This window comes from Heliangelus exortis, assembly GCF_036169615.1.
Source record: "Heliangelus exortis chromosome W unlocalized genomic scaffold, bHelExo1.hap1 SUPER_W_unloc_1, whole genome shotgun sequence".
Lineage (NCBI taxonomy): Eukaryota > Metazoa > Chordata > Aves > Apodiformes > Trochilidae > Heliangelus > Heliangelus exortis.
In genome coordinates, this window is record NW_027285918.1 from 1,412 (window position 1) to 13,091 (window position 11,680).

The 11,680-nt window shown below is 55.8% G+C and overlaps 2 protein-coding genes across 2 annotated transcripts; both read right to left on the reverse strand.

Annotated features, from left to right (window-relative positions):
* Nucleotides 1-531: 531 nt before the first annotated feature.
* Nucleotides 532-4,981, reverse strand: LOC139790539 (E3 ubiquitin-protein ligase RNF31-like). Its single transcript, XM_071732414.1, has 4 exons — nucleotides 4,960-4,981; nucleotides 3,964-4,021; nucleotides 3,763-3,859; nucleotides 532-882 (listed from the first exon to the last, which is right to left on the reverse strand). The coding sequence occupies exons 2-4, from the start codon at nucleotides 3,998-4,000 to the stop codon at nucleotides 648-650; spliced, it is 369 nt and encodes a 122-aa protein (XP_071588515.1). The 5' UTR covers nucleotides 4,001-4,021; nucleotides 4,960-4,981; the 3' UTR covers nucleotides 532-647.
* Nucleotides 4,982-10,047: 5,066 nt separating this feature from the next.
* Nucleotides 10,048-11,659, reverse strand: LOC139790534 (olfactory receptor 14C36-like). The gene has a single exon (XM_071732411.1). The coding sequence runs from the start codon at nucleotides 11,501-11,503 to the stop codon at nucleotides 10,751-10,753; it is 753 nt and encodes a 250-aa protein (XP_071588512.1). The 5' UTR covers nucleotides 11,504-11,659; the 3' UTR covers nucleotides 10,048-10,750.
* Nucleotides 11,660-11,680: the final 21 nt, after the last annotated feature.

Here is an 11,680-nt window from a genome sequence, read left to right on the forward strand (position 1 = left end):
AAATAATTAAAAATTAATTAAATGAAACCGCCAGCGCTCTCTCCTCCGTCTCCAATCCCCCCTCACAGCGCTGCAGCCGCCACCGCCTCCTCCTCTCTGCCGCTTCCCGCCCTTCGCCGCCTCTTTTATCACCTCCGTCTCCCCGCCCCCCGCCCAATCAGCGAGCGGCACCCCGAGGCGGCGCTGCCCAATCAGAAGCAGCGCCGGGAGAGGCGGGAAAGCGCCGTCCAATCGGCGCCCGCCCTGCCTCAGCGCGGAGGAGAGACGGGGTGTGGGCGGGCGGGGAGGCAGAGGCGGGAACGCGTTGACCAATCAGCGCTCGTTTCGCCCCGCGGAGGCGGGCGCAAGGGCGGCTCGGCCAATGGGAGCCGCTCCGCCTCAGCGGCCGCAGCCAATCAGCGGCGGCGGCGCCGTCGTTCCTCCGTCTCCTCAGGGCGAAGGAGGAGGAAGGAGACAAAATGGCGGCCGCGCTGAGGGGAGGGGAGGGGGGGGGGGGTGGCAGCGAAATGGCGGCCTGGGAAGGGCCCGAAACGCTTTGAACACCGCGAGTTTATTGAGAAGCGAAGCCCTGGGGTGCGGGGTGAGTCCCGGGAGGGTCCCCCGGAGGTTCCCGGGGGCGTTGTTTGTTTGTTTGTTTTTTTTTTTAATTAAACGAGGGGAGGTTTGGGCGGCGGAGGCCGAGGCCGGACCGGGGCCTCCCGTGCCAGGGCGTCCCGGAGCCGCTGTTCGTAGTCCCCCTGGGTCTCTCCCGGGAGCTGCGGGGGTTTTCCCCCCCGGAGGTGCCGCTCGGCCGCCGCTGCCAGTTCCGCGGGGGTGTAGAGGGGGGAAGGATCCAAACCCGCCGCGTTCACCAAACGAACCAAATATTCCGTGTAGTGGGACCTGGAGCCGGCAGCGAGACCCCAAAGGAGACATAAAAACCCCAAAGGAGCCGTAAAGATCCATAGGGACCCCCAAAGGGACCCCAAAGGATCCATAAAGACCCCAAAAGGACCCCAAAGAATCCATAAAGACCCCGAAAGGGACCCCAAAAGGACCCAAAGTATCCACAGGGACTCAGAAAGGACCCTAAAAGGATCCATAAAGACCCCAAAAGGACCCCAAAGGATCCAGAAAAACCCCAAAGGATCCATAGGGACCCCAAAAGGACCCAAAGGGACCCCAAAGTGACCCATAAGTGCCCCCAGCCCCCCCTAATTACCCCAAACCCCCTTTAATTACCCCATAACCCCCCTAATTGCCTCCCAGTGCCTCCCAGTTCCCCCCAGTGCCCCCTAATTACCCCATAACCCCCCCTAATTGCCCCCCAGTGCCCTCCCAGTGCCTCCCAGTTCCCCCCAGCCCCCCCTAATTACCCCATAGCCCCCCTAATTACCCCATAGCCCCCCCTAATTACCCCATAACCCCCCTTAATTACCCCATAACCCCCCTTAATTACCCCATAGCCCCCCCTAATTGCCTCCCAGTGCCCTCCCAGTGCCTCCCAGTTCCCCCCAGTGCCCCCCAGTGCCCCCTAATTACCCCATAACCCCCCTTAATTATCCCATAACCCCCCCTAATTACCCCATAACCCCCCCTAATTGCCTCCCAGTGCCTCCCAGTTCTCCCCAGTGCCCCCTAATTACCCCATAACCCCCCCTAATTACCCCATAACCCCCTAATTACCCCATAACCCCCCCTAATTGCCTCCCAGTGCCCTCCCAGTGCCTCCCAGTTCCCCCCAGTGCCCCCTAATTACCCCATAACTCCCCCTAATTACCCCATAACTCCCCTTAATTACCCCATAACCCCCCATAATTATCCCATAACCCCCCTAATTACCCCATAACTCCCCTTAATTACCCCATAACCCCCCCTAATTACCCCATAACCCCCCCTAATTACCCCATAACCCCCTCCAATTGCCCCCCAGTGCCCTCCCAGTGCCTCCCAGTTCCCCCCAGTGCCCCCTAATTACCCCATAACCCCCCTTAATTATCCCATAACCCCCCCTAATTACCCCATAACCCCCCCTAATTGCCTCCCAGTGCCCCCTAATTACCCCATAACCCCCCTAATTACCCCATAACCCCCCCTAATTACCCCATAACTCCCCCTAATTACCCCATAACCCCCCCTAATTACCCCATAACTCCCCCTAATTACCCCATAACCCCCCCTAATTACCCCATAACCCCCTAATTACCCCATAACCCCCCCTAATTGCCTCCCAGTGCCCTCCCAGTGCCTCCCAGTTCCCCCCAGTGCCCCCTAATTACCCCATAACTCCCCCTAATTACCCCATAACTCCCCTTAATTACCCCATAACCCCCCATAATTATCCCATAACCCCCCTAATTACCCCATAACTCCCCTTAATTACCCCATAACCCCCCCTAATTACCCCATAACCCCCCCTAATTACCCCATAACCCCCTCCAATTGCCCCCCAGTGCCCTCCCAGTGCCTCCCAGTTCCCCCCAGTGCCCCCTAATTACCCCATAACCCCCCTTAATTATCCCATAACCCCCCCTAATTACCCCATAACCCCCCCTAATTGCCTCCCAGTGCCCCCTAATTACCCCATAACCCCCCCTAATTACCCCATAACCCCCCCTAATTACCCCATAACTCCCCCTAATTACCCCATAACCCCCCCTAATTACCCCATAACTCCCCCTAATTACCCCATAACCCCCCTAATTACCCCATAACCCCCCCAATTCCCTCCCAGTGCCTCCCAGTTCCCCCCAGCCCCCCCTAATTACCCCAAACGCCCCCTAATTACCCCATAACCCCCCCTAATTACCCCATAACCCCCCCTAATTACCATATAACCCCCTAATTACCCCATAACCCCTCCCAATTCCCTCCCAGTGCCCTCCCAGTTCCCCCCAGCCCCCCCTAATTACCCCATAACCCTCCCTAATTACCCCATAACCCCCCCTAATTACCCCATAACCCCCCTTAATTACCCCATAAGCCCCTCCAATTGCCTCCCAGTGCCCTCCCAGTTCCCCCCAGTTCCCCCCAGCCCCCCTAATTACCCCATAACCCCCTCTAATTACCCCATAACCCCCCCTAATTACCCCATAACCCCCCTTAATTACCCCATAAGCCCCTCCAATTGCCTCCCAGTGCCCTCCCAGTGCCTCCCAGTTCCCCCCAGTTCCCCCCAGTGCCCCCTAATTACCCCATAACCCCCCCTAATTACCCCATAACCCCCTCCAATTGCCCCCCAGTGCCCTCCCAGTGCCTCCCAGTGCCCCCTAATTACCCCATAACCCCCCCTAATTACCCCATAACCCCCTCCAATTGCCCCCCAGTGCCCTCCCAGTGCCTCCCAGTTCCCCCCAGCCCCCCCTAATTACCCCATAACCCCTCCCAATTCCCTCCCAGTTCCCCCCAGTTCCCCCCAGCCCCCCCTAATTACCCCATAACCCCCCTTAATTACCCCATAACCCCCTCCAATTGCCTCCCAGTGCCCTCCCAGTGCTTCCCAGTTCCCCCCAGCCCCCCCTAATTACCCCATAACCTCCTCCAATTGCCTCCCAGTGCCCTCCCAGTGCTTCCCAGTTCCCCCCAGCCCCCCCTAATTACCCCATAACCCCCCCCAATTGCCTCCCAGTGCCCTCCCAGTGCCTCCCAATTCCCCCCAGCCCCCCCTAATTACCCCATAACCCCCCCTAATTACCCCATAACCCCCTCCAATTGCCTCCCAGTGCCCTCCCAGTGCCTCCCAGTTCCCCCAGTTCCCCCCAGTTCCCCCCAGTTCCCCCCCACCTGCAGAGCCCGGCCATGCCCGGGGGGGTCTCTTTCCCACAGGGCTGATCCTGCAGCCCCCCGGGGGTCTCCTTCTGCTCCAGGACCCCGCAGCCCCCTGGGGACCCCAAAAAAAACTTGGGGGGCAGCCCCAGACTTGGGGGGGAGGGGTTGGGGGGGGTTGGGATGGATTTTTGGGGTGAAAAAGGGGGGTTTTGGTACCTCCAGGAACCTCGGGGAACCCCGCCGGGGGCTCCATGTCGAAGGGAACCCCCCCCTCCTGTGGGGGGACCCCCAAGTCACCCCCAGACCCAAACCTGGCCCCCAGTGCCTCCCAGTTCCCCCCAGTGCCTCCCAGTGCCCTCCCAGTCCCTCCCAATCCCCTCTCAGTCCCTCCCAGTCCCTCCCAGTTCCCCCCAGTTCCCTCCCAGTCCCCCCCAGTTCCCTCCCAATCCCCTCCCAGTCCCTCTCAGTTCCCCCCAGTTCCTTCCCAATCCCCTCCCAGCCCCTTCCAGTCCCCCCCAGTTCCCACCAGTGCCCTCCCAGTCCCTCCCAGTGCCCTCCTAGTCCCTCCCAGTTGGGTCCCAGTTGGGTGTGGTCCCTCCCAGTTGCCTCCCAGTCAGATCCAGTCCCTCCAATCCCCTCCCAGTGCCCCCCAACCCCCTCCCAGTGCCTTCCAGTCCCCTCCCAGTTCCTCCTAGTGCCCCCTGATCCCCTCCCAGTGCCTCCCAGTCCCTCCCAATCCCCTCCCAGTTCCTCCCAATCCCCTCCAATCCCTCCCAGTGCCCTCCCAGTCCCTCCCAGTGCCCTCCAAATGCCCCATAGGGCCCTCCCAGTGCCCCCCAATCCCTCCCAGTCCCTCCCAATGTCCTCCAATCCCCTCCCAGTTCCCTCCCAGTCTCCCCCAATCCCCTCCCAGTGCCTCCCAGTCCCTCCCAGTGCCCCCCAATCCCTCCCAGTCCCTCCCAGTGTCCTCCAATCCCTTCCCAGTCCCCTCCCAGTCCCCCCCAATCCCCTCCCAGTTCCCTCCCAGTCCCCTCCCAATCCCTCCCAGTCCCCTCCCAGTGCCCCCCAGTCCCTCCCAACCCCCTCCCAGTCCCCTCCCAGTGCCCCCCAGTCCCCTCCCAGTGCCCCCCAATCCCCTCCCAGTCCCTCCCAGTCCCCCCCAACCCCCTCCCAGTCCCTCCCAGTGCCTCCCAGTCCCTCCCAGTTGCTGACCCTGAGGAGGCTCTGGAGTCTCTGGGGCAGTGCCGGGGGTGGTGGGTGTGGAGGGACCCCCGGAGGGGGCACCCCCCCTGGGGACAGCTCTATAGGGCACAGGGACGTATAGATACCCTATAGAGACCCTATAGGCACCCTATAGAGACCCTACAGGCACCCCCTATAGGCACCCCCCCTGGGGACAGCTCTATAGGGCAGGGGAACCTATAGATACCTTATAGACAACCTATTGACACCCTATAGACACCCCCTATAGACGCATTGGGTCCCTTTACTGACAAAGCCTCCCTAGAGACTTGTTAGAGAAGGTCACTGGAGGCCACGATTACAGGGAGACAAAGGGTCTGTAAAGGTGGCTCTGGAGCCAAAGGTATTTCTTTATTTGTTTCCTTATGTATTTACGTATTTATGTATTTATTTATTTATTTATATTATGGATCAGTCAGGCCAAACTCTGAACCCCAGGCAATGGGAAGGCAGAGCCCATCCCTCACTTGTGGGTCAGGACATTTCCTGGGGGCAGTGGGGTGTGAAGATGAACAATAAACACTGTAGGAAAAATGCACAACACCTCCCAGGTACCCCAAGAAGGGGCAAGGAGCAAACCAAGTGCAGAGCCTCAACAGAAACTTCTGCCTGGTGGTGGTGATCCAGTGACCATTTCTAAAGTCACCTTTCCAGACACAGACTGTCCAGACAAAGGCCATTCCCATTCCTCTCCAATTGTCCCCTTCTCCTGCTCTTTGTTCATTCAGATGCCTCTCCCCTGGGTGCTGCTTTGAGCAGCAGGTTGTTCAAAGCTCGCCTGTCTTTCAGCAGCCTGATTGTCTCTTTAGCCACCTCTCTCATGATGATCACATCTCTCTTTTCCCATCTGTCTCTCTAAACCCTTTCTCCTCAGATTCTTCTTCACTTTCTCTGTGTGACTTTTCTTGGCTGGCACAAAGGAAAACTCCTGCTGTGCCCGTGTGCAGTCAGTTCTCTAAGGAGAGCAGGTGGGAGGTGGTGCAGTGGAGCTGTAACCTCCAGCTGCAGAGAGGAGAGGCGAAGTCTGATGCAAGGACCAGGGATGGAAGTCCCAGGTGGGACAGGAAAGCAACTGTGGGTTTGGGGGGAAGACAAGTAAAGTTGCCCTCCCAGTGTCAGACCTCAGGGAGCTTCTGTCATCTCTTCCCTAAAGTGAAAATCATGAGATGATCTTTAAAAATATACTGAAAAAAAAAAACTTCCACCAACTATTTTCATTAAGCACAGTATGAAATATTCCTCCTTAACTGTAGAGTGAAAACCTCTCCAATTAGCTGTACAAGTCTGGAAGATGTGAAGAATATCCCTTGGAGAGCCATGGCCCTTTAGTGCTCTCTGTATTTCAAAGAGCCCCAGGGTGTGTTTGGTGCTGAGTCCATGATCCTCAGGTGCTGAGAGATGAATGAACAAACTGCTCCAGAAGTCAGAATGGAACCTGAAAGTACCTTGAAGCATTGATTGGCCCCACTGAGGGCCATTGCTGCCAGAGCCTCCCCATGGCCTTGTTAGAGCAGATCACTGGAGGCCATGATAGCAGCTAGGCAAAGATTCTGTAAAGGTGGCTTTTATTTATTATTTTTCATTAAGCAGTGAGGTCACACTCTTAGCCTTAGGCAATGGGAAGGCAGAGCCCATTCCTCATCTGTGGGTCAGGATTCTTCCTGGAGACAGTGGGGTGTGAAGATCAATTATGTCAGAAAATGTACAACCCCTCCCGGCTACCCCAACATGGGATGAGGAGCAAACCAAGTTTAAAGCCTCAAGGAAGAGTTTTTCCTGGATGTAGTGATAAAGTGACCATTTCTAAAGTCACCTTTCCAGACAGAGATTGTCCAGACAAAGGGACAGGATGGAGAGGTTGGCCCATGCAAACTTCATGAGGTTCAACAAGGACAAGCACAAGGTCCTGCACCTGGGTTGGGGCAATCCCCAGCACAAATACAGGTTGGGCAGAGCATGCATTGAGAGCAGCCTGAGGAGGAGGAGGACTTGGGGGTGCTGGTTGATGAGAAGCTCAGCACCAGCTGGCAAGGTGTGCTGGCAGCCCAGGAAGCCAAGCATGTCCTGAGCTACACAAAAAGCAGCGTGGCCAGCAGGTCAGGGGAGGAGATTCTGCTCCTCTGCTCCACTCTGCTGAGACCCCACTGCAGTGCTGGGACCAGTTCTAGAGCCCCAAGCACAAAAAGGACCTGGAGCTGTTAGAACAAGTCCAGAGGAGGCCACAAAGATGATCAGAGGCCTGATCATCAGGAGGTCCCTAGGTAAACCTCCTGGTCTCATCGAGGTTGGTTTGGGGTAAGGGAAGGTTGCTCAGGATTTATTAACTTTGGTCTTGAAAAGCTGCAGGGATGGAGATGACAAAAGCTCTGAAGGAGACGTCCTTGAGTGTCTTAATGAGGAACAGGTTTTTGAGTTTTTCCTCCCTTTTTTCAGATGATGCCTCTTGGTCCTCACCCTCCCATCATGCATTACCCATATGTATACCATATGAGTTATCATAGAATCATAGAATATTCTGAGTTGGAAGGGACCCATCAGGATGATCAAGTCCAACTCCTGTCCTGTGTCCCCCGGGATCACACCATGAGCCTGAGAGCATCATCTAAACACTTCTTCAACTCAGGCAGGTGCTGTGACCACTTCTCTGGGGGAGTGGTCATTGCTTGGAAGCAATGAGGTTGTCCTATTGCTCAACTGCTTTCTGGGTGAAAAACCTTTCCCTGATATCGAACCTAAACCTCACATAATTCAGCATCCTATCATTTCCCAAAGTCATTGGGAGTCACAGGAATGAAGAAATCAGAACCAGCCCCATCTCTTCCCCTCATGAGGATCCACAGACTGCCATGGGGTCTCCCCTCAGCCTCCTTTTCTCCCAAATGATCAGTCCAAGTGACCTCAGCTGCTCCTCCTAAGTCAGCCCTTCCAGACCCTTCACCATCCTTGTTGCTCTCCTTTGGACACTCTCCAACACCTTGATGCCTTTTCTATACTGGGGTGCCCAAACTGCACACAGGACTCACAGTGAGGCCGTACCAGTGCAGAGCAGAGCAGGACAGTCACCTCCCTGGGCTGGCTGGTGACACTGTGCTTGATGCACCCCAGGACAGGGTTGGCCCTCCTGGCTGCCAGGACACACTGCTGGCACATCTCCAGTTTGCCATCACCCAGGACCCCCAGGTCCCTCTCTGCTCTCCAGCCACTCGTTCCCCAGTCTGTACTTGCCACCAGGGTTGCCCCATCCCAGGTGCAGAATTCAGCACTTGCCCTTGTGCTTGGTGATTCAGCACTTGCTGAACTTGTGGTTCAGCACTTGTCCTTCCTCTGCCTGCTGATTGCCCAGCTCTCGAACCTGCCGAGGTCTCTCATCCACAAACTTGCTTCAGATTCCTTCCAGTCCTGCACCCAAGTCCCTGATGAAGATGTTGAAGAGGACTGGGCCAAGGATGGAGCCCTGCAGGACCCCACTAGTGACCGCTCACCAGCCTGATGTGACCCCATTCCCTGTCACTCTTTGTGCTCCACCTGTGAGCCAGTTGCTCACCCATCACACAGCACGGTTGTCCAGCTGTATGGTGGACATTTTATCCAGGAGGATGCTGTGAGAGACAGTACCAAAAGCCTTCCTAGGTCCAGAAATATTACATCCACGTGCTTCCCTTGATCAGCTAGGGGGGTTACCTTCTCATAAAAGATTTGACCCAGTAGGATCCCCAAGTCGTTCTCTGCAGGGCTGCTCTCAATCATTCATCTTCAAGTCTTTACTGACAGTGGGGATTTCCTCCTCCCAGGAACAGGACCTTACAGTTGGCCTTGTTGAATTTCACGAGGACTGCACAGACCTACGACTCAAATGTGTCCAGGTCCCCCTGGTTGTCATCCCTACCCTCAAGTAAATCAAGTGTGCCCCTGAGCTTGGTGTCATCTGAAAACTTGCTGAGGAATCACTTGATGCCACAGTCCCTGTCTCTGATGAAGCTGTTAATTAGTACTGGGGACACACAATTCTATTTAGAAGTTATCTTTACAATCAGAAGGGAGATCCTTCATTAATAGCATCCCCCTGGGCACTGATCCACTGACCAGAGCTGTCTGCATGAAGTCATCAGGCCATTTCCTTGCTCATCCAACTCTCCATCCATCAAACACATCTCCCTCCAATCTAGCCATGACAATCATAGAATCATAGAATTGGTTGGGTTGGAAGGGACCTCAGAGGTCATGAAGTCCAACCTTTGATCCACTCCCCCCGTGGTTCCCAGCCCATGGCACTGAGTGCCACATCCAGTCTCTTTTTAAGTATTTCCAGGGATGGAGAATCCACTTCTTCCCTGGGCAGCCCATTCCAATGTCTGATCACCCTCTCGGTAAAAAAATTCTTTCTAATGTCCAACCTAAACCTCCCCTGGCACAACTTGAGCCCTCTTGTGCCCTCTTGTCTTGCTGAGAGTTGCCTGGGAAAAGAGCCCAACCCCCCCCCGGCTCCAACCTCCTTTCAGGGAGTTGTAGAGAGTGATGAGGTCTCCCCTGAGCCTCCTCTTCTCCAGCCTGAACAGCCCCAGCTGCCTCAGCCTCTCCTCACAGGATCTGTGCTCGGGTGAAGTGACCTGAGGACACTGTGCCACTGACCTTCATGGCACCCCTGGGAAGAGCTGGTGCTGTTTGTGCTCCCACAGAGCCTTCTCCCTGCTGAGCACCTCTGGGCTGGCCTGGCCACCCATCCCTGCACCCTGTCCCCAGGCTGCCCCCCGCCCCGAGCTGGGGGTGCTGCTCTGCAGAGCACGGGGCTGGGGTGCCCAGGGCTGACTCTGTTCATGGGCTGTGCTGGTCAAGCTGGGAGGCAGACCCAGCTGATGGTGCTCACTGACACTGACCACCTCCCACACAAGCTCTTGGGTGCCCATGGAGGGTGCTCAGAGGGGCCCTGCCTGATTCCACTGCCATGGGCTCTCTTTATTGCACAACAGTCACCATCCCTGAGGGCTCTGGACACCAAAGAAGTGACAAAGGAACCAGCCCTAAGTCCCCAAACCCCCCACCCCGGGACCATGATGGCATCAGAGGGAGCCCCCAGAGAAAGCAGCAGAGCAACAATCTCTGCAGAGTCGACTCCTTGGGCAGCTTCTTGAGAGCAAGTGTGGAAGAAGAGCTGAGCTGAGGAGATCCCCTGTGATGATGGAAGGGCTGTTCTGGAGGCCAGCTCTGTCCCAGCAGTGCCCGTGCCCTGTCCCTGCCTGCGGGCACAGGACTGTCACACCGCAGGGCTGTGACCAAGCTGCCAGAGCACTCAGGCCTTACCCAAGGGTGCAGAAGGAGACTGTGGAGCTGGAAAGGGGACAGCTTGGAAAAGATCAAGCGCTGGTGCTCCCGGGCAGTGCCCTTGTGCCAGGACTCTTTCCCCTCCACCTCTGCACACAGGCACTGCCCTGCAGCTCCAGACAGGGTCTCAAAGGAAGGGCCTCAGGCAAACATTCACTGGAAGGTTCTTTATTCAGTTTGAACACAGAGAGAACACATTTCCTCTGTGAAAATCTCCTGGTTAAATAATACATGGAGACATCAGTGATGAGAAAGGGCACAGCCAATGACAGTACTTTTTAGGCAATAATTTGAAAATGAAAGCAGAGAAAAATACCAATCCAAATAACCAGTATCTACAACAAAATTCAGTAAAACTTTCCTGAGGACTGGTTGGGCTTCTAGTGAGTAACATTACGAGAGACATGAAGATGAAGCCAATCATTTTGACCCTTTTGAAAAATCATCTAGATATCAGTTTCTTCAGGGCATTCTTGAGCTCCTGGTTCCTCATGCTGTAGATGAGGGGGTTCACTGCTGGAGGAACCACTGAGTACAGAACTGCCACAACCAGATCCAGGGAAGGGGAGAAGATGGAAGGAGGCTTCAGGTAGGCAAAGATGGCTGTGCTGACAAACAGAGAGACCACGGCCAGGTGAGGGAGGCACGTGGAAAAGGCTTTGTGCCTTCCCTGCTCAGAGGGGATCCTCAGCACAGCCCTGAAGATCTCCACATAGGACACCACGATGAAAACAAAACAGCCAAAAACTAAAAAACAATTTAATACAAGAAGACAAATTTCCCTGGTGTAATCAGAGCGTGAGCAGGAGAGCTTGAGGATCTGGGGGATTTCACAGAAGAACTGGTCCAGGGCATTGCCCTGGCAGAGGGGCAGGGAAAATGTATTGGCTGTGTGCAGCAGAGAATAGAGAAACCCAGAGCCCCAGGCAGCTGCTGCCATGTGGACACAAGCTCTGCTGCCCAGGAGGGTCCCGTAGTGCAGGGGTTTGCAGATGGCCACGTAGCGGTCGTAGGACATGATCGTCAGGAGATAAAACTCTGCTGAAATGAAGAATAAAAAGAAGAAGATCTGTGCAGCACATGCCTTGTAGGAGATGTCCGTGCTGTCCCAGAGGGAATTGGCCATGGCTTTGGGCAGAGTGGTGGAGATGGATCCCAGGTCGAGGAGGGAGAGGTTGAGGAGGAAGAAGTACATGGGGGTGTGGAGGTGGTGGTCACAGGCGATGGTGGTGATGATGAGGCCGTTGCCCAGGAGGGCAGCCAGGTAGATGCCCAGGAAGAGCCAGAAGTGCAAGAGCTGCAGCTCCCGCCTGTCTGCAAATGCCAGGAGGAGGAAATTTTTGATGGAGCTGCTGTTGGACGTTGGATGCCA